The sequence below is a fragment of the Mytilus galloprovincialis genome, chromosome 4 (genome assembly GCF_965363235.1).
Source record: "Mytilus galloprovincialis chromosome 4, xbMytGall1.hap1.1, whole genome shotgun sequence".
Classification (NCBI taxonomy): domain Eukaryota; kingdom Metazoa; phylum Mollusca; class Bivalvia; order Mytilida; family Mytilidae; genus Mytilus; species Mytilus galloprovincialis.
Genome location: NC_134841.1, coordinates 63,514,470 through 63,534,296, shown reverse-complemented (window position 1 = coordinate 63,534,296; position 19,827 = coordinate 63,514,470). Strand labels below are relative to the sequence as shown.

Here is a 19,827-nt window from a genome sequence, read left to right as displayed (position 1 = left end):
AATTACCATACATACGGTCACAAATAAAAAGCAGAAGATCCTTATCTGTATTCAAGTGAGTTGGTCTAAGATCATCATTACAGATACTAAATCTAGATTTGCAAAAGACAACATTTCTGTTTGAAATCATAACAGAAAATATAATTCTTAATAAAGGTAAACAGAAAAATATGTCATCATTTTTACTTAATTGAAGCTCATTTTTTTAAAAGATTTTTTGAAAGATTTTCAAATGAGAAGCATCTGTTGTAAATTGAATTCTATTATATCAGTCATATATATACAATGACAGTGTGATTGCACTAAATTCTGTTTTAAAGAGTTATGTTATATTTATTGTAGTTAGACAGACTAAAGATAGAATAGAATTGATTGAGAAATGTCTTAGTACCAGAGATACATCATACAAACAGCAGAAAAAGGTATGTTTGCAATGATGTTTTCATGTATCACTATGAAATTTGATTCATATGACAAGGAATGGTAATTTTGGTACAAAATCATTCAATATTGTAGATTCATTATTATTTATGGAGTACTTTTTGATGGATTTCATGGTGATAGATGAACCATGAATTAATGTATTCAACCAAGTACCAATTTCCTATTGCCTGGTGTGCAAACTTTTGAAAAACCACAAAATCAAATACTTTCAATCAATAAGTTTGTACCAATCAAAAAATAATAATCCTCAGTATTTAAGGAGGTAGACCTAGGTTAAAGGAAATAACTCTTAAAATCATCAGTATGTTTGTGTCAGCCATTTTCATAAATATGTTATAAGCTTCTTGGATACATAGATTATTTCCAATCTGTTTCAGGTAAATGCTTAAAATTCATTGATGAAACTTGACTTTTACAAACACATTACTGATTTAAAGAGTTATCTCCTTGAACTAAGGTCTACCCTCTTAATATAATGAGTGAATTAAACAGTATTTGAAAATGGGCTACAGTAAAATGTGCTGTAGCAGCAACATTACTTTATCGGGAGAAAATTAATTTGAAAGGATTCAGCTGTAGCTGTTTATCTCTTTGGTAACATACATGTATTGTTGGGTTGTTGGCTAATTAACCCTTTGTATAATTTACATATTTTAACTATAAACATCCAAAAGTAATTTAATAAATAAGTTAAGAGTACATATTTATACTTTGATAATAAACAAAGAGTCAGATGTAACATTTATTTATATGATAAAAGTCTCCATCTTATTTATGGCCGATTGCATTAGGTGTGTAGGTAAAGGTAATATCTTTTGTTAGCTTGCTTGCTAGCTGAACGGTGAAGTCATTAATAGATTAGGTAATCAACCCTCATTTAAGATAAGACTATTGCAACAGATAACTGCTCTGTCTGTCTGTAGGACTAGACTACTTCCAAAAGAGGGTAATATACCTTACTTAATAATCACTTATCAAGCAAGCTAACCAAAAATATTACCTTTACTAACACACTCAATGCAATCGGCTGTAAATCATTTGTTCTTCTTTATGTTAAATACTTGAGTATATACTTGAATTTATTTTTATTTTCAGTTAATGCGGTTAAGTCATTTGCTGAAAATTGAGAAAGGAAACAATAGTTTGCGGGAAGGAAAAGTTCTGCATTTGATTGCTAGAGGTGCTGTAAAGGTATTTATATAGCCTTTAACTTAAGATATTTTACAATGTTACTTTTATCATCACACACATTATGTTTTGAAATAATGATAAGTTTGCCCATCACATCAATATTGTAGTAGGATATTTTTATTGTTATCACGAAAAAAGCAAAAATAACCCAAACTTGAAAATTGCCATGCTTACACATCCACTTAAAGTATTTGTTTAGATGATTAATATTTGTGAAGCATTAAAGTTTCATTAAGAGAATAAAAAGGTTACATAAAACATAGAAAAAAAGGAATAGCATTTTTGCAAGAGCATAAAACAGCTCACGCAACAAATTTTGCAAAGAATTGTAACCTTTGAAATTTTTGTCACACACTAAAACCTCAATGGTGATTTTCAAAGTTGGCATTTATGAAAACTTTATATTACTATCTAGACCCAGACTTTACATTTAAAGCTTAAAAACATTATACTGTATTTTTTGTTGGGATATTTCAGGCTCATGATTGTAGTTTTGCCTATGAAGTATGCCAGGATTTAATTGAAAGAATGCATGGTCCAGTGTGGGATGTCTGTGTAGATCTAGCCAGCTTTGAAGATTTTAAAGACATATCAGCCAAGTTAGTTTAATATATATTGTGTTAAAAGTGGCACCATGCCTAGATAATGTAAAGGTAAACTTCCATTCAATTATTCAGGACTTTTATTTTAGTTTGTTTTGTTACTTTCCAGAGGGGATGTTTACAATTTTTTCCACATTTCCATCTATCTTGGACGTAATTGATATGAAACCTATTTTAATTGGTTACAGCTATTCAGAGGAATGCATGTGAATTTTACCAGCTGATTTACTTGATTCTGCTAGAGTTACGACCTTTGCAAATTTAGAAATAATGCATGTCAATATTGCATCTTAATTTACTAGATTTTGCTAGAGTTATGGCCCTTTGTAACTTTTTTAATTGAAAATAACTGCCATTTAATACAGTTTAGTGGCAAAAATAACTGAATTTGATTTACTTTGTAGGGCAGATTTGTTGTCATTTTCATTAGCATATTGTCCAGCAGATATGATAGAACCAATACTACAGGCCAAGGCTGTCCTAGAAACTCAGGTACTATAATAATTCCCATGCCTCTTTCAAGGAAAGGAATACAAGTTTTACAAAGAGGTTACTCAGCTACTGTTTTGGTATTTTAAAACACATTGAAGATTTGTGCAGCATTGAATTTCAGATGTTGAATCATATTTTACTATTTGATACTTTGTAGATGTATATAATCCTTGCATTTAAGCTTCAGTGTATATTTTTTTGTGTTTACAAAAACCATACTTTGATAGAGAAATGTAGATGGTGAAAATATTTTCAATTATTAACATAGTTTTCTTTTAAAAAATATGTTCTTGCAAAATTTAGTACGAGTATCCAACTTCAGTAAGGAATTATTTCTATGTGCTATTTCATTAAACTTTGATTATGATCCATAACTCTACAAAAGTGTGGACAGTTGTTAGATAAAGGGGAATAAATGTATACTCATTTGACTGAGGTAAGATGTATATCTTAAAGAGGGTAGGAAGGGATGTCATCTGGAAAAGGTAAATAGAGAATATCATAACTCTGAAAAACTAAACTATTCATTCCTTGGATTTTGAAAAATCAATCATTATAGCAGTGTCCTGATGAGTGTTATTCTAGAATTCCTATAGAATAGATGCCCAATCAGAAATGTCCCGAAAATTGACCTTCAACCCCTACTTTTATAGTGAAAGTTGTATAAGTATATTTGCTCTAGACTGAGATGCAGTCTGATAAATTATTTCAATATCTTGTATTTATTGTAGATGTTATACAGCACTATTCACACTGACATGGAAGTTGATGACAAATTATCTGAGAGGGCGCCACTGTCAGCAACGGCTGCTCTGCAGCATACAACAGAGATTCTGTCCTCAACAACTAAAACCACAAAAGCTGTGTTGTCAACAGTTGCAGATACAAAATGGTGGCAAAAAACAATTAAATCATTGAAACAACCAACCAGACGACAAGTTTCTGAGACAGTTGTTTATGATAATGACAAGTTTGAGAAGCAAGGATGTCATCCATTTTATGAAGAATTTATTACATCAAGTCATCCTGATTATGTAAGTTTTTGGATCTTAACAGTATTAAAGACTTGATATTATTTTACATAGAATCATAATTATTTGTCCAGCTTATAGTATAGTAATGTTTGGCTAGTGAGCAAGTGGGCCGCGAAAGTGGGTTCCTAATTTGTGATAAAATAAGAAATATTACTGTCATGGCCATGTGAAAATGATAACAAATCTATGGCTCACATGATCTTTCCTTTACTTAGATTACTTATTCACATTTTTCATGCGAGTGGTAGTAAATTGATAAGAACAATGCTTTTAATATGTAGATGGATTTGTTTCTACTTTAAACTTATCAAATAAATAAATATTTTTTTCTATCAAATATGTCAAGCTTTTGAATTTAGAGATTTCTCTTGAAAAAAATTTGAAATTGATGGTTTGTTTTATGTCTTCTGTTGAATTGTTTTCTTTTAAATTTTCTTCTCTATGTGAATTCATATTTTATGCAATGATGAACAAAAATTCAGGCTCTTAAATGTATCCAATATTGATTGAGATGCAGAGACAATTTTACAAATCTTTTTATATGTGCACTAAGTATTTTTTTGGTAGATATTCATACATTTTGCAAGCCTTACATGAAGGGGTATATTTTTCAGGCTGTTGTAGATTATACAAGGGGTAAATCTACTTGTAGTCCCACAGCTTTAAGTGAAAGCATACTAAGAACAGCTAAACTGGAGGAAATGTTAACAGAAGGGGAGACTACTCAATCATCACCTGAAGGTAGGCTAGATTAAATAGGGGGAACAATTATATCATTGATGTGTTTCCTACATCTTTATTCATTTCCTTTTGCAACATGTTAAGTTTTTTTTAGTAAACTGATATAAGAACAGGAAGATTGTGTATTTAGGTTTAAATGTTAATCAAATTGTTTTTTTCTTAATCTAGGATATCAATACACCTTATTGCTAATCCCGGCTGACCCGGACGCTTGAACTTTTGATGCATACAACAATCACTTTTTCATTGTGGCGTCAGCTATTTTGTTTTATGACGTAATAATTTTAAGGGAACCTGTGTGATATCCAGTAATGGCGGACAAATAGCGATAAGGTGTATTAAAACACCTTCTAACACATAAAGTTTGAAAACTAGTAACAGTTCAAAAACAATTTGATTTTGTACAAGATCAATATAAGAAATGTCAATTACAATGGAAAACAAAATATTTCAAAAGCAACATAAATGATCAATGTAAAATTAAAGTTGCATTTTTCAATAAAGAAAATGAAAATGTCTGCTTTTAAGATCCTTAACTATCTCTTCATACTTGAGTTATTGTATGACATTTTTTAATGTATAAAAAGTTTTTATATCAATAAATTGTTACATCTTATATTTCAGTTTTGCTAGAGCTAGCCAAAACAAAGTTTCCAGTAGATAGTTCACTAGGCTTAGCATATCTATTAGCATTACCAGATGTAAGTTAAGATAAAAAAAATTTCCCTCAAAAGCATATTTAGTGAGCTTTAGAATTTTAACATCTTTTTAATTGAGTTGATTTACCATTTAATGGTAAATAGATATACTTAACAAGTTTTTATCATGGCAGAAAAAATACCATGCACTGTGAACTCAAAAACCTAAAGATGTAAGAAATTGGTAGTATGTATCTTTAGTTTCATTATACTTTAATTATGCTTTATAGTTTTGGGGATACGATTGCTTTCAAGCAATCTGTAGACTTATACCAGTGGCTCAGGGCATTGCCCTCACATCAATCATTTTATTCTAAACCTTAAGGAACTTCTCAGATTCTTATGATTGTCTTGCTTTAAAAGGTAAAAACAAACAAAGGGATTGAACTTACGAAGTGAAATACCTTCTCTCACTCTGAGTCTCTGCTGTGACCTCTGTGGAAAGTAAACTTGGAATTGATAGTACAAAAATTAAACACAATGAGTACATTGTTCATACACTTGTTTCTGGGATTGGCTATTTTGTAACTTCAGATTACGTACATTTTACATGTGCAGTTGAATAAAATTAGTTTTGAAAATAATATTATCCATAATAATCATATGTATGATCTATCAATAAAAACAATGGCAATCGTATCCCTCAGAGCAATCTGCTCTTTGATTAGATTAAAAATAGTTTCTGTTATGGTACATCTATATGGTTTTCTAATGTACAATGTATTATGATACTGCCAAAAGTACAAAATTAGATTAACTATAATTTAAAAGAAATATGTTAATAAAACTCAAGTTTTAAAGAAAAAAACAATTCCGAGGAGATGGTATATAATGTCAATTTACATTGCTTATCTGAAGGTTAAAAGGAAGGATAGACTTATACTTTGAATATTTTGTTTTCAGACTAAAGATGTGGAGAAGTTTTTTGATGATTTCCCTAAAACAGCCATAACCCAGCAGTTGACCTTGTATTACTATGCTTTACAAATATATGCCTCTGTCAAACCTACAGCCATTCCAGATACCAGTCCTCTGTACAGGAATGATCCTGTCAAACTGATCCAGAGAGTAATTAACTTTGTAACTAATAGAGATGACCTTGACTGGCCTCAAGATGTCCTTGACCTGGTAGAAAAATTAAAGAAGTGTTATGAATCGTTTGAGGATTATATTCAGGCCAGAACTTTAGTTAGGATTGGAAGCGGTATGTTTAAATAATACATTTTGATATATGATTCTGGATAAAATAAATCACATTTTCCAATTACCTATATGAATTTGAAAGATTATTGGTGTATAATTTCTCCTGAGTACTGAATCAAGGACTTTGTATATTTTGTATCCAACATGAAATATTGAGTTAAATTAATTGATAATTCAAACAAAAATTTGAAGAAGACAAAAATGTCTTGATATGTTAAATGATAAGGTAAATATTCTGCATGTCCAAGTTATATATTATTGTACTTTTTATTGACAAATTCACCATGATATAGATAATTATAATACAAAAAGAAAGAGAAAACAATTCTTGTGAATTAATAGATAACAAGTGCATTTGTTCAAAAAAGCAGTAACTGAATATCTAATATTTAACAAAAAACCTCTCAGACAATATTGTTAATGTTTGCAGAATACAACTTGATATATGTTAATTATTTCATATGTTAAATTATTTCATACCGGTATGTTAAATTATTTCAGGTTTTGATATTCAGAGATTTACTGATGATCCAGAATATAAAAAAGAAACCATACTCGGTTTGACTATGTAAGCATTATTATGAATTACTTTTCATCTTCTTTTAAATAATTGCTTGCTGCTGAATAAAAAATAGTGTAGAAATATTTTATTTGTATTTTTCACAAATTCCATCCTTTTTAAGCTACAAAATGATCCATATAGAAGAGCCCAATAACCACTATCTCTTATAATAAAACATTGCTAGACAGTTTTGAAATTGTATTTCCTATAATCAAGGTACTTCTTGGAATTTTATTCATAATATTGAAAATTGAAAACTTGTGTTTTTTTATACGACCATATAATGGGATCATATAATGGTATGATGTCTGCGTCGTCCGAAGACACATTTGGTGTCCGTACAATAACTTTAGTTTAAGTGAATGGATATCTATGAAATTTTATAAGAAGGTTCAATACCACAAAAGGAAGGTAAGGATCAATTTTTGGGATGATGGTCCCAACCGTTTTGAAATTAGGGCCCAAAAGGGACCTAAAACAAGCATTTTTCTTCTGTTAGGATATTAACTTGTCTATAAGTATTTCAATTGCTCTGAAATTGTACCACAATGTTTAATACCACAAGTAGAAGGTTTGAATTCATTTTGGGGGTTATGGTGCCAACAGTATAGGGATTAATGACCAAAAAAGGGCCAAAAAACAAGCACTTTTGTAGTTTTTGGACAATAACTTGTGTTTAAGTGTATGGATCTCTCTGAAATGGTACTACAAGGTTTCATATACTACAATGGAAAGGCTGGGATCAAGTTGGGGGTAATTGCTTCAAGGGGGATCCAAAAAGTTTTTTTAAGGGGTTCAATTTTTTTTTGTTCTTCAAAATTTCTCAAATTTCAAATTTTTGAAGCTTCAAGAAGAAATCTTAATTGCACAGTATTGCGTATTAGATTTGTACGATATTGACATTTGATTAGTGTCAGAAACCTATATGATGTCAAAAATTTGAACACCATCCAAATTCAGAGCTGTATCAAGGTTAAATGTTGTGTCCATACTAGCCCCAACTGTTCAGGATTCTACCTCTGTTGTCGTATAAAGCTGCATCTTGTGGAGCATCCGGTTGGCTCTTCACATTGAATGATTCATGAAGCGATTATGTAAAATATAGTAATAGTGTTGTATCGTAATTCTGAGATCAATCAGCATACATGTATAGTTGTATATGTTCCCAAAGTTTTAGTGTTTATAGTGTACTGCAAGTAACTTCTCGTTGTGAGCTCTGTAGAGTTTGACAATAAACCAAGTGCATATACATATGCCTAGAAGCAAGAAAAAACCTAAGACAAAACTCTATAAAGATGAACCAAGTGTGTGCACAGCTCAAAAATGATGCCATATAATCTACTATAAGGCATAACAGGTTACTGAGTACTGTAAAGACTCTGCTTAGTATCATCCTATTTATTGACATATACCCCATATTTGCAAGGGAGTGCAGCTGCTTATATACCAATTTCTACATTTACATGTATGGATAGTTTGACGACGGATCTTACCACTAGTATAGTAATAAGAAAAGTGATATTGACTTACTATTCTGATTCTCTAATTATATCGCTCCCTAATGTAATAATTAGACAAAACTAAAGTAGTTAATAATTTCTATTAATAAAACACATAATATCAAAATATTTACATACACAATAAATCACTCAAAATTACTCTAGTCAAAAAGATCATACTATATTACATAACTTCTTAATACAAAATAACTAAAAACTTAAACTTGATTTGGGTTTGGGGCAGACTCAGCATTTCTAAATTACTGACATAGTTAAACTCGGTGTAGCAGCTATTGGAAAGCTGTTAGAGTATAAGAGTAGGTGTTTACTCACTGTAGCTTAGGCTACAAGAGCCTGAATAACAATGTCAGTAATGCACATGGAAGTAATGCTCAACTCGGTGTAGCGGTCAACTCTGTGTAGTTAGCTACAAGAGCCGGAAGCAATGTTAGATGCTACTCAGTGTACCCAGAACTACAAGAGACAGAAGAGCATTACTTCAAATTGATGTGGATGAAGATAGCAAAACTGCTAGACAAATTTGATAGCCCATTCAAATATTAATGTACATGTACTGTACATGGAAACAAATGAAAACTACAGAATTTTGGGGAATTAATGAATTATGTATTCCCATTACCAGATTAATTAATTAATACGGCCATAAGTCAGATTAATATAATTCAATAACAAATAAGAGGCGCACACAAATATTCAATCTTTTAGACAGTTTTCATAAAGATATAAACTTGAGACAAATTTGTAAAGTTACTATCAGCAGACATAAAATGTTCATAGATTATATATGAATATAAATGATGTGTGAATGTTTTAACATCCTGATATGGTCACTTCATATAACTTGACCTTGGTTGTACTGCCCTTTAATCTACTACATCCTATGCAGAGTTGTCCTGTTGGAGAGATTGCAAGAGAAAGTGGGTACATTATGTTTATGTCACTTGTTTTATAACATGTCATGAGCAAACCAGCATTGTTCAGTATATGAAGTGTATGAGTATCCAAATCAGCTACAATAACATTGTCTCTAGGTGTTGTCACTATGTCTATTGGTCCGAATGGTCTGGCCTTGTTGATCTCTTTGTCTCCTGTATAGATATTGATTATATCACCTCCCTGTCCTAACACTACTACTCTGTCTCTGTCATCACTTACTCTATCCACCACATGTATATTCCCATTACTGGTACTGGTTAACCTCCAGGCCAAGGTGAATATAGGTTGTTTATGTTGATCATGTTCATACACTCTCTCATGGTCTCCATTTTGATTCATTAGTATTACAACTCTTCTTCCTTGTTTAGGGTAGTCTTTATTAACACATCCTACTAGAACTTTATTGTCACTGGTAATATGGACTGCTATAGGTACTAATGGTGACACATTATATAAGGGGTCTGTTAGTGTACCGGTATTACTACTGATTTGTTTTAGTCTTGTTCCCCCTATAGATATAAGTAGATCTTTTGATTGAGTAACAGCCATACCATAGACCTTGATATTAAAGCTAGATAGTATGTTGAGTTTGGTTCCTTCAGGTTTTACTCTCTGTAATACTGAATCTATGTAACTATATATCCACAGTGAATCATCATGACTATAAGACAAAACACTTATTTCAGACAGTTCAGTTTGATATTGTTTATTTATTTTCAGTTCTACACCAGTCTTTTCACACACATCTTTGATGTTAACTACTTGATGATTCTCTGTGTTTTTTAATTCTGGATGTACTTTTTCTTTGCAATGATTACACAGTAATTTACTACAGTCAATACACTTCCACTTTATTGATCTATCAGTATCACATATTCCACATTTAACTGGAACTTGACTTCTTATAACAGACCTAGAGAACGCCATTATTGTTAGATATACCTATACTATTTATTTGTGAAATTGAACTAATTAGGTGTTTTAAGTAAATCATACTACTTTCATAAATTATACGCATTGTTTGAAGATTTTAAGATTGAATAGTCAATATTTATATATATACTTCAAGTATAATTAACGGTTCTGTGACATAAACAATAGTTTCCATTGTTTAATTAAGATTTAAAATATATTTTTCTATTGTATTTATTCATTTTCCATTTGAACAATATCCTTTGATTTAGTGAATCAATTTTAGTTTTTCTTTTGTTAGGTTTTTTTTTATAGAGAAACATGAATTTAGAACTAACAACATGCATAAAGATTTTTTTTAAAAGTTGTGACTTAATTTTTATACAACTGCAAAAAAAATTGCAGTCATATATTGATATAACATCATTGTCGTCAGAAGATACTTAGTTTCTGAACAATAACTTTAGTTTAAGTGAATGGATCTCTATGAAATTTAAACACAATGTTAGAAACCACAAAAGGAAGGTTATGATTGATTTTAGGGGTTATGGTCCCAACAGTTAAGGAATTAAGGGCCTAAAAAGGGCTCCAAATAAGCATTTTTCTAGTTTCCAGACAATCACTTGTGTGTAAGTGTATGGATCTTTCTGAAATGTTCCACAAGGTTCTAACAAAAAAAGGAAGGTTGGGATTGATTTTGGCGGTATGACCCTAACTGTTCAGGAATAAGAGGCCAAAAAGGGGTAAAATACAATACTTTCGTAATACTTTGTATAAATTGCTTGTTTCTTGACCAATTTCAATGGGGTTTTATTCTTGAATTCTTGGGGTTCTTTAATATGATGAATCTAACCATGTAATAATTTTTTGGATTTTGGACCCCGTTTTTAAATTGGTCCTCATTGAGGTCCAAAGGGTCTATAATTAAACATTGTTTGATTTCATCAAAAATTGAATTATTGGGGTGATTTGATGTGCTGAATCTAACCGTGTATTTAGATTTTAATTTTTGGTCTCGTTTTCAAATTGATCTACTTTAAGGACCAAAGGGTTAATTTTAAAAAAAATTGCATTCTTTGGATTCTTTGATATGCTGAATCTAAACATGTATTTAGATTTTTAATTATGGGCCCAGCTTTCAAGTTGGTCCAAATTGGTGTTCAAAATTAAACTTTGTTTGATTTCATAAAAAAATGAATTAATGGGGTCATTTTTATAAATTTTCTGTTTACAAAACTTTTGAATTTTTCGAAAAACTAAGGATTTTTTTACCCCAGGAGTAGATTACCTTAGCCGTATGTGGCACAACTTTTGGGAATTTTGGGTCCTCAATGCTCTTCAACTTTGTATTTGTTTGGCTTTTTAACTATTTTGATCTGAGCGTCACTGATGAGTCTTATGTAGACGAAACACGCGTCTGGCGTATAAAATTATAATCCTGGTACTATTGATATGCCGAATCTAACAGTGTATTTAATTTTTTATTTTTGGGTACTGTTTTCTATTTGGTCTACCTTAAGGTCCAAAGGGTCCAATATCAAACTTGGTGTAGTTTTAACAAAAATTGAATTTTTGGGGTTCTTGGATATGCCGAATCTAAACATTTATTTTGATTTTTTATTAGGGGGCCAGTTTTCAAGTTGGTTCAAAATTAAACTTTTGTTTGATTTCATCAAAAATTGAATTATTGGGGTGCTTTGATATGTCAAATCTAACCGTTAATAAAGATTTTTAATTTAGGGTATGGTCTTCATTAAGGTCCAAAGGGTCCAAGTTCAAACTTTGTTTGATTTCAACAAAAATTGAATACATGGGGTTCTTTGATATGCTGAATTTAACCATGTATTTAGAGTTTTTTTCAAATTGGTTGACATTAAGGTCAAAAGGGTCCAAAATTTAAGTTTGTTTAATTTCATCAAAAATTGAACTTGAGGTGTTTTGATATGCTGAATCTAACCATGTGTTTAGATTTTGGATATGGGACCATTATAGGTAAATGTCCAATTTAAAAAATTTGAGTTCTTAGACCACATTCATTCTCTGTCAGAAACCTATGATGTGTCAAATATTTAATCACAATCTAAATTCAGAACTGTTTCTAGCTTGACTGTTGTGTCCATACTTGGCCTTAACTGTTCAGGGTTCAACTCTGCAGTCGTATCAAGCTGTGCCCTGTGGAGCATTTTTTTTTTTTTGCTTTCCATTCTTATTTAAAGGAAGTTCTCAGAAATGTTAATAAATATGTTCAATTGTCATTTGTTCCATGTTTGCATTGTGTTCTGATTCTTTGTAAATATTTTTAGGGTAAACTAATTTATGTTTGATGTGATGTTGTTCTAATCTATTTTAATTGTCTGTTGTTTATACTTTATCTTTTCTTTGGTAATCTGTTATGTAATAGGGAAATGTGTGTTAACACCTGTGTAAACATCAAACCACATACCTTCTTGCAAATTTCTTGACCTGACAATTAAAACCATCCTGATGTAACTTTCTGCCCTATATTTCAACTTTTGCAAAATCCTCAAAGTCACACATAATGAGTTCATAGTAATTTAAATAATTTGATTACCCCTGATTTTTCTCAGAACTCACCATTTGAACTTATGATATGTTAAATTATGGATTTAGTGCTTACGTCAACATTATTATCATCCTAATTTTTCCTGTTATAACCTATCTTGTAAATAAACTCCTGTGAAATATTGTGTAGCAATGCCATTGGTATCCATGTTTGAATTAATCATACATCATAATTGAATTAAAACTTTTATTTTTTGTATAAACATCACTTATAATTTGGCACTCAGCTAAAAAAAAAATTTTTGCTCCATGCCTAAACCAAGAGCCTAGCTATGTGCATACTGAAAAGTTAGGCAAAGTAGAGACCCCATGCTTGACATCACACCAATCTAATTTGAACGATGGTTCAAAATAAATGCGTGAGGTTATCAGGAAGCCTAGAGGTTATCATGCCTATGAGGCTATGAGGAAGCCTGTAAGGAGGCTATGAGGAAGCCTGTAAGGAGGGTATGAGGAAGTCTGTAAGGAGGCTATGAGGAAGCCTGTAAGGAGGCTATGAGGAAGCCTGTAAGGAGGGTATGAGGAAGCCTAGTTGTGTTGATGTTGAATTGGTGTTGGAATGAATTGGTATGAAATTTGACAGTTTATCCCCAGAAATTCTTTGGGATGAGACAAATTTTTGAAACAACCAGTAATAAAATTTCATAGATGAAATCTATAAACCGTGCTGAGATTGATTCCCCTGTCATAGAAATATTGAAGGTGAAAGGAGGGGTTGGTGGGAGGCAAGTTTTTTTTAGCTTAAACACTATTAGAGCAGAGATTAGTCTTATAACTGCTTAATCTGCATTTGAATAAGTGGATACTCAAGGCAGCATACACAGGTTTTTAATACACAACTTCTTAATGGGAAAAACCTAAAAATAATGACTACTGAGTTTAATGGAAATCAAACTATGTATAAACATAACTTATATAACTTATAAAGTACCTAATAACTCAAAATATTATAAGCAAAGATTTTTCTTCAGCTGTGTAAAATCTACACAAATATTCTACAATGATTTTTTTGCCATTTATTTTATTTATATAGGGTTCAAGGTCAGATTTGAAAGTTGACAGAATTAAAGTGTAAAATGAAAATAATTCAGTATAGTTTTTTCAAATCTACTCTTTAGGAAAAAAACAAGTTTACAATAGATTTATATAAATTCTTTGTTTCCCTGTAAGCATTTTGCATACAAAAACACTTAATTTTAACCAGTATAAACATATTTATATTATAGGAGTGTTAATGATGAGATGTATAATGTAGCCTGTAACCTGGCAGAGAGATATGGTATACCATTGTGGGAGCTCTACATGTCACATCTTGAGTTCTTATTTGATAGTGGGTAAGTATTATTGATTCTTACGGAAATTATCATGTTAACAGGACATCTAACAATGTTTTATTTCCATTAAAAATGTTCAACTACAAAATGATTAGGAGCAAATATGCATTTTTAATTGTCGTCTGCAATTTGCATTTAAAAATGGGTGAAAGATACCAAAGGGTAAAAAAAATTACTGACAACATTATAGCGGAGAAAGCAATTGATATCCTCAAGTATGAAAAATCAACAACTGTCCATAACATAATACACAAAAAAGTAAAGACTGAGGAATAAATACTGTCTTTTATTTTTGAATTTACAATGAACCAGATATGATGAACTGATTAACTCGCTTTACTTATTATTAGAAATTTGTACATATATACACAGATATTTTTTATACACCCATTTTTTAAGGCATTCAAATGGATAAAACCAGAGGATTCAGAAAATCTGACAAAAATTTCAAAACATGACAAGCGAACATCCTTAACAAGATGTAGTTTGTCATACCATTGTTTGTCTGTCCATTCATCCATCCTGAACATGTTGGATAATAACTCAAAAAGGTTTAAACCAATTTTTATGACAATTAGTGTCTGGTTCATATCTATTAAAATAACGTCGCTGGGCTTCCAAAATGTTGTAAATTACAAATTTTTCAAGAAAAAATATCTCACAAACAGGCTTTGAAAATTTTGACAAAATGCATGCTTCCAAAATGTCATATGTGAACTTGAACATTTTTGTAAATGGCAGTGAAATAAAAACTTTGACATTTCTGGATATCCGAAAACTTTTCAGAAATAAAGAAATGTATAATTATTTTATTCTCAAAGCCCTTGTTTTCAAGTTTTCATACAACATTTTGGAAGTAAACTTTACAAACTACTCACATTGGCAATTTTGTAATATGTCTTATTTCAAACATTTTGATTGGTCTAACTGTATGCTATTTTGCAATACCAAAGATTTCGTCCCGCCCAGACTATTGGTGTCAAAAAGTATTTTTAGCCAAAAAAGTCATATACAACATTTTGGAAGCCCAGCGACAATAAGCTCCCTTTTATATATTTTTTTTTTTTAATTTCAAATTTACTCAAATTTCTGATACGACATTGAGGACTAATGAACCTTTATTTGTTAAAAAAGCGACTGCTGTATCATGGGCTCATGGTACAGCTCTTCATTCCCCCTACATAACAATTCTAGAAGAGACAAAAATTATCAACATTATTTCATCTTTACAAAAATATTAACGGTTAATTTATAATCTCTGCTTGATATTAATATTTTCAGTCTTGCTATAGAAGAAATAGAGGAGAGAGTGAAGAATAAGAATATTGTTCCAACCTTGATAAGTCAGCCTGAAGCCTTTGCTGAGAGAATGAGGACCAGTATTTACCCTGACCTGGACGGTACAGATCATACCACTTTAATATATTACTTCACTCTACTGGCTGGAGTGGGCGATGTAAAACAGGGAGGAATTACAGCTGACAATCATCTGAAGCTGCTGAAAAAACTCAAAGGGGTTGCTATAGGTAAGTTTGAAAGGACTGATAATTATCTTGGTATATTTTGGATTTATTATTTTTCGTGTGGTACCAATTTTTGGTTATTTTGTGGGTATTAAGAAACACTGAATTTTAAAAGTTTCAAAGAAGTATAAATTGAATGTTGCCTTTTATTCAAACTTTTAAAAAACCCATGAAATGAAATATCTATAGATATACCTTTTTTCCATAATCTTTGAAAAGAAGTACTCAAACTGTGAAGATAAATGAATCTAAAGTGTTCAGTAGAAATATTTTGAATTGCACCTTTTAATTTCCAGAGATAATAGCACAGGGATTTCTTAATATATGAATTCAATAGTATATGATATAAGATAAAAAAATTAATTTAAGAATAGAAATAAAATGTTTTAATGGCAAACATTTTTTCGTTTTGTAGGTTTGGATTGTAAACAATTAATGAATGGTTTAAGCAGTCCAGTTCAATATATAATCCCTGTTCTGACCCCTACCAATGTGACAGCCATTGCTAAATTGGCAAATAAAATACCTGATGGAGTAAGTTATATTTACATTCAAGCATTTGAGAAAGCTATAGTTAAATTGGACAACACTATGTTTTTTTTTTATGCCCCACTTATGGGCATTATGTTTTCTGGTCTGTGCGTTCGTTCTTTCATTGTTCATTAGTTCATTCGTTCGTTCGTTCGTTCATTCATTCGTTCGTTCGTTCGTCCGTTGTCTCACCTCAGGTTAAAGTTTTTGGGCAAGGTAGTTTTTGACGGAGTTAAAGTCCAATCCACTTGAAACTTGATTTGAGTTTTTACCCCATTGTCACGTTCCACTGAACATAAAAAATGATAGTGCAGATGGGGCTTCCGTGTACTGGGGTCACATTCTTGTTTGTAAAATCACAAACAAGGTTGCAGATGTAGAACAATACAACTATTGCACTATGCACTTACCCCAACAATTTTATATTTCTTATTTTGAAAACAGGATACATGCTGTTATAGCTAATGCAAATCAATTGCTAAATTGACTCGAAATAATTGATAACATTTCCATGAAGTCAACCATACTAATTGAATATGATTAATATTTCCATATAGTTAATTTTTAATTCTTGCAGTTTTGCACACCTTAAGATAAAAATGAAAAAGAGGGTTTTAAAACAATGATTACATTGAAAAATGTGTTAATTTCCTACTTACATGTATTACGTTCTGAAAAATGATTCTATATTATAAATGATTATATATTGTATGATTATATATATGTGTTAATTTCCTACTTACATGTATTACGTTCTGAAAAATGATTATATCTTTTACCTATAATTTTCAGACTGGTGGATTTTTACATCCCAGTGTAGTACATTGTGCTTTGGCTGTCAAACAATTCTGGAGTACAGATACAAAGAAAGTACCAGATTCAACTGTAAGTGCTGAAAATGATAGCAATCCCAATTACTTCAGCTGTAAATCACATTGTTTATTTATGATATATACATTTTTAAAGCATCATAAATCTGTGTTTGTAAAACTGATATGTGTAATGCATAGGAACTAAGCACAGAATACATGAATATCAATAATATATTAAAAAAATTTTAGCAAAATATTGGACAGAACAAGTATGGTATAGACCACACAAACAACTACCTACCAGACTCCTCTGAAAAAAGAAACGAGTTCGGATAGCCGTACTTGTGGTGAGGTTAAACCGCTTTTATGTGCACCTTTACCTATCTATACCACAAGTCATAAGAATAAAACACCAAATAAACATGCCAAGAATTCATTAACAATGTAGAATCTTATATCCAATGTATGGTGTTGTTTTACAATAAAAACTATACTTGTCTCAAGTTTGGGAATATGGTATCTTTTATTCTTATTCAATGCAGTGGTAGAATCTATACTTATATATAATATTCCATTCTCAATTTTATTTTACATTTCTGAAGTTCTAGGATTCTGTATATTTCAGGCTGCCCGGGTACATAGATATGAAGGTAGTGGGGAATCATTACAGAAGTTACTACCAGTTGATGTTATCAACTTTATTGATGAGATTGTTTTCTCAGAACAGTCAAGGTTAAAGGTAGGTTTTAATTTTTAATTAAAAATCAACTAAATAAGACAGAATCAATCTTTACAGTGCCATTCAGGTATATGTGAGTTATGTATGCCCTCAATAAAAGTGATTGGAATGTTTTACTGGATTGATGAAGATATTGTATATTATTGTCATAGCAAAGTCTTTTTGTTGGAGATTCAAAATGTATAAATGGAGATGTGGTGATATCTGTCAATAAGAAAGCAACATGTCAACACACTAAAAAAATGCCTATTACTTTAATTGTTCTCGAGTTATGCCTCTTTATTACTGAATAATTTCTCTCACTGTTGTATGAACTGAAGGAATGTTTCATTTCTATGCTCAAAAACTTGAGTAAATTGACTCTCCAGCTGGGGCTATCTGATTCCCATGAAAAAAATCTTTTATTTATAATATTTTTTACGATCTCATGTTTCATCATTCAAAATTATTTTGACATGTTTCCATTATGATCTTGAGACCCGTTTTTTTCTATAACCATATATCATACTTGAAACATTACTATTTTCAGCTAGAGGTTGAATGTAGACAAGAAATAGTAAAAAGAACTTTAAAATTTACTAAACAACATGGTGGAAAGAAGAAAAAGCAAGATGATTCGGGGTAGGTTTGACAGATGCAAATGATAGATATAATCATAAGGATATTCATTATCTAACAAAAGTTGGAGGAGGTAATTGTGCTGATAAAGGGTATATTAAGTTTATAGTCCAACAACTGGGTACAACTGATTGCCTCATGACGCTTCCTAGAAAAAACACAATCTCTTTTGCAGATTATTGTAAAAGAAAAATTGTTTGAAACAAATCGTCTTAAATAATAAGAGAAACATTTCTACACTGTATTAAGGTGACACATTATTTGCCCAATCTGGACAAAATTTAATTGTCTCATGAAGATTCACACTCAATGCAGTGGTAGAATCTAAATATAGAATGTTATTAAAAGAGAAACAAAGCCATGTCAAAAAAGTAACGTGACCAAAAGACAAGAAACAGTACACAAAACATAGCAAACTTAGAAACTGAGCAACACAAACTAAAGTACATTCAAATGGTGCTGGAATAATGTATTATTTTCTATCTAGATGCAGGATAAGTTGGGAGGATGCTGCCAACACTCTACAGCAATACCTGAATCACATAGAGAATTTAAATCACGAAAGTTTTAAATCGTTGTCAATGTCTGGTGATGATATGTTGGTGGAGTATGCTGCCAAGTTTGATTTGTCAAAGGGAGATAATTTGCAGGTAAGTTGGATTTATGTACATTTTTATGCCCAACCTACGATTGTAAAGGGGCATTATGTTTTCTGGTTTGTGCGTCCGTCTGTTCATTTGTCTGTTCGTTCGCCCGTTCGTCCGTCTGTTCCGTTCCAGGTTAAGGTTTTTGGTCAAGGTAGTTTTTGATGAAGCTGAAGTCTAATCAACTTGAAACTTAGTACACATGTTGCTAATGATATGATCTTTCTAATTTTTAAGCCAAATTAGTCTTTTGACCCTAATTTCACGGTTCACTGAACATAGAAAATAAAGTGCGAGTTTCAGGTTAAAGTTTTTGGTCAAGGTAGTTTTTGAAGTCCAATCATCTTGAAACTTAGTACACATGTTCCCTATGGTATGATCTTTCTGATTTTAATTCCAAATGAGATTTTTATGCCCCACCTACGACAGTAGAGGGGCATTATGTTTTCTGGTCTGTGCCTCTGTTCATTCGTCCGTTCGTTTGTCCCACTTCAGGTTAAAGTTTTTGGTCAAGGTAGTTTTTGATGAAGTTGAAGTCCAATCCACTTGAAACTAAGTACACATGTTCCCCATGATATGATCTTTCTAATTTTAATGCCAAATTATAGTTTTGACCCAAATTTCATGGTCAACTGAACATAGAAAATGAAAGTGCGAAGTTCAGGTTAAAGTTTTTGGTCAAGGTAGTTTTTGATGAAGTTAAAGTCA

The 19,827-nt window shown here is 31.2% G+C and overlaps 2 protein-coding genes across 2 annotated transcripts in view; one reads left to right on the top strand and one right to left on the bottom strand.

Annotated features, from left to right (window-relative positions):
* The window catches only part of LOC143071066 (NBAS subunit of NRZ tethering complex-like), a 57,949-nt gene that overhangs the window by 35,810 nt on the left and 2,312 nt on the right, over window positions 1-19,827 (top strand). Inside the window, exons 29-44 of the mRNA XM_076245142.1 lie at window positions 343-422; window positions 1,540-1,635; window positions 2,113-2,234; window positions 2,642-2,729; window positions 3,461-3,763; window positions 4,378-4,504; window positions 5,129-5,205; window positions 6,106-6,406; window positions 6,907-6,973; window positions 14,145-14,252; window positions 15,534-15,778; window positions 16,191-16,309; window positions 17,099-17,191; window positions 17,744-17,857; window positions 18,387-18,478; window positions 18,963-19,125. Coding sequence (XP_076101257.1) covers window positions 343-422; window positions 1,540-1,635; window positions 2,113-2,234; window positions 2,642-2,729; window positions 3,461-3,763; window positions 4,378-4,504; window positions 5,129-5,205; window positions 6,106-6,406; window positions 6,907-6,973; window positions 14,145-14,252; window positions 15,534-15,778; window positions 16,191-16,309; window positions 17,099-17,191; window positions 17,744-17,857; window positions 18,387-18,478; window positions 18,963-19,125 — 2,195 coding nt within the window. The remainder of the gene's footprint in view (window positions 1-342; window positions 423-1,539; window positions 1,636-2,112; window positions 2,235-2,641; window positions 2,730-3,460; window positions 3,764-4,377; window positions 4,505-5,128; window positions 5,206-6,105; window positions 6,407-6,906; window positions 6,974-14,144; window positions 14,253-15,533; window positions 15,779-16,190; window positions 16,310-17,098; window positions 17,192-17,743; window positions 17,858-18,386; window positions 18,479-18,962; window positions 19,126-19,827) is intronic.
* LOC143072685 (uncharacterized) lies at window positions 8,554-10,397 on the bottom strand. The gene has a single exon (XM_076247757.1). The coding sequence runs from the start codon at window positions 10,348-10,350 to the stop codon at window positions 9,298-9,300; it is 1,053 nt and encodes a 350-aa protein (XP_076103872.1). The 5' UTR covers window positions 10,351-10,397; the 3' UTR covers window positions 8,554-9,297.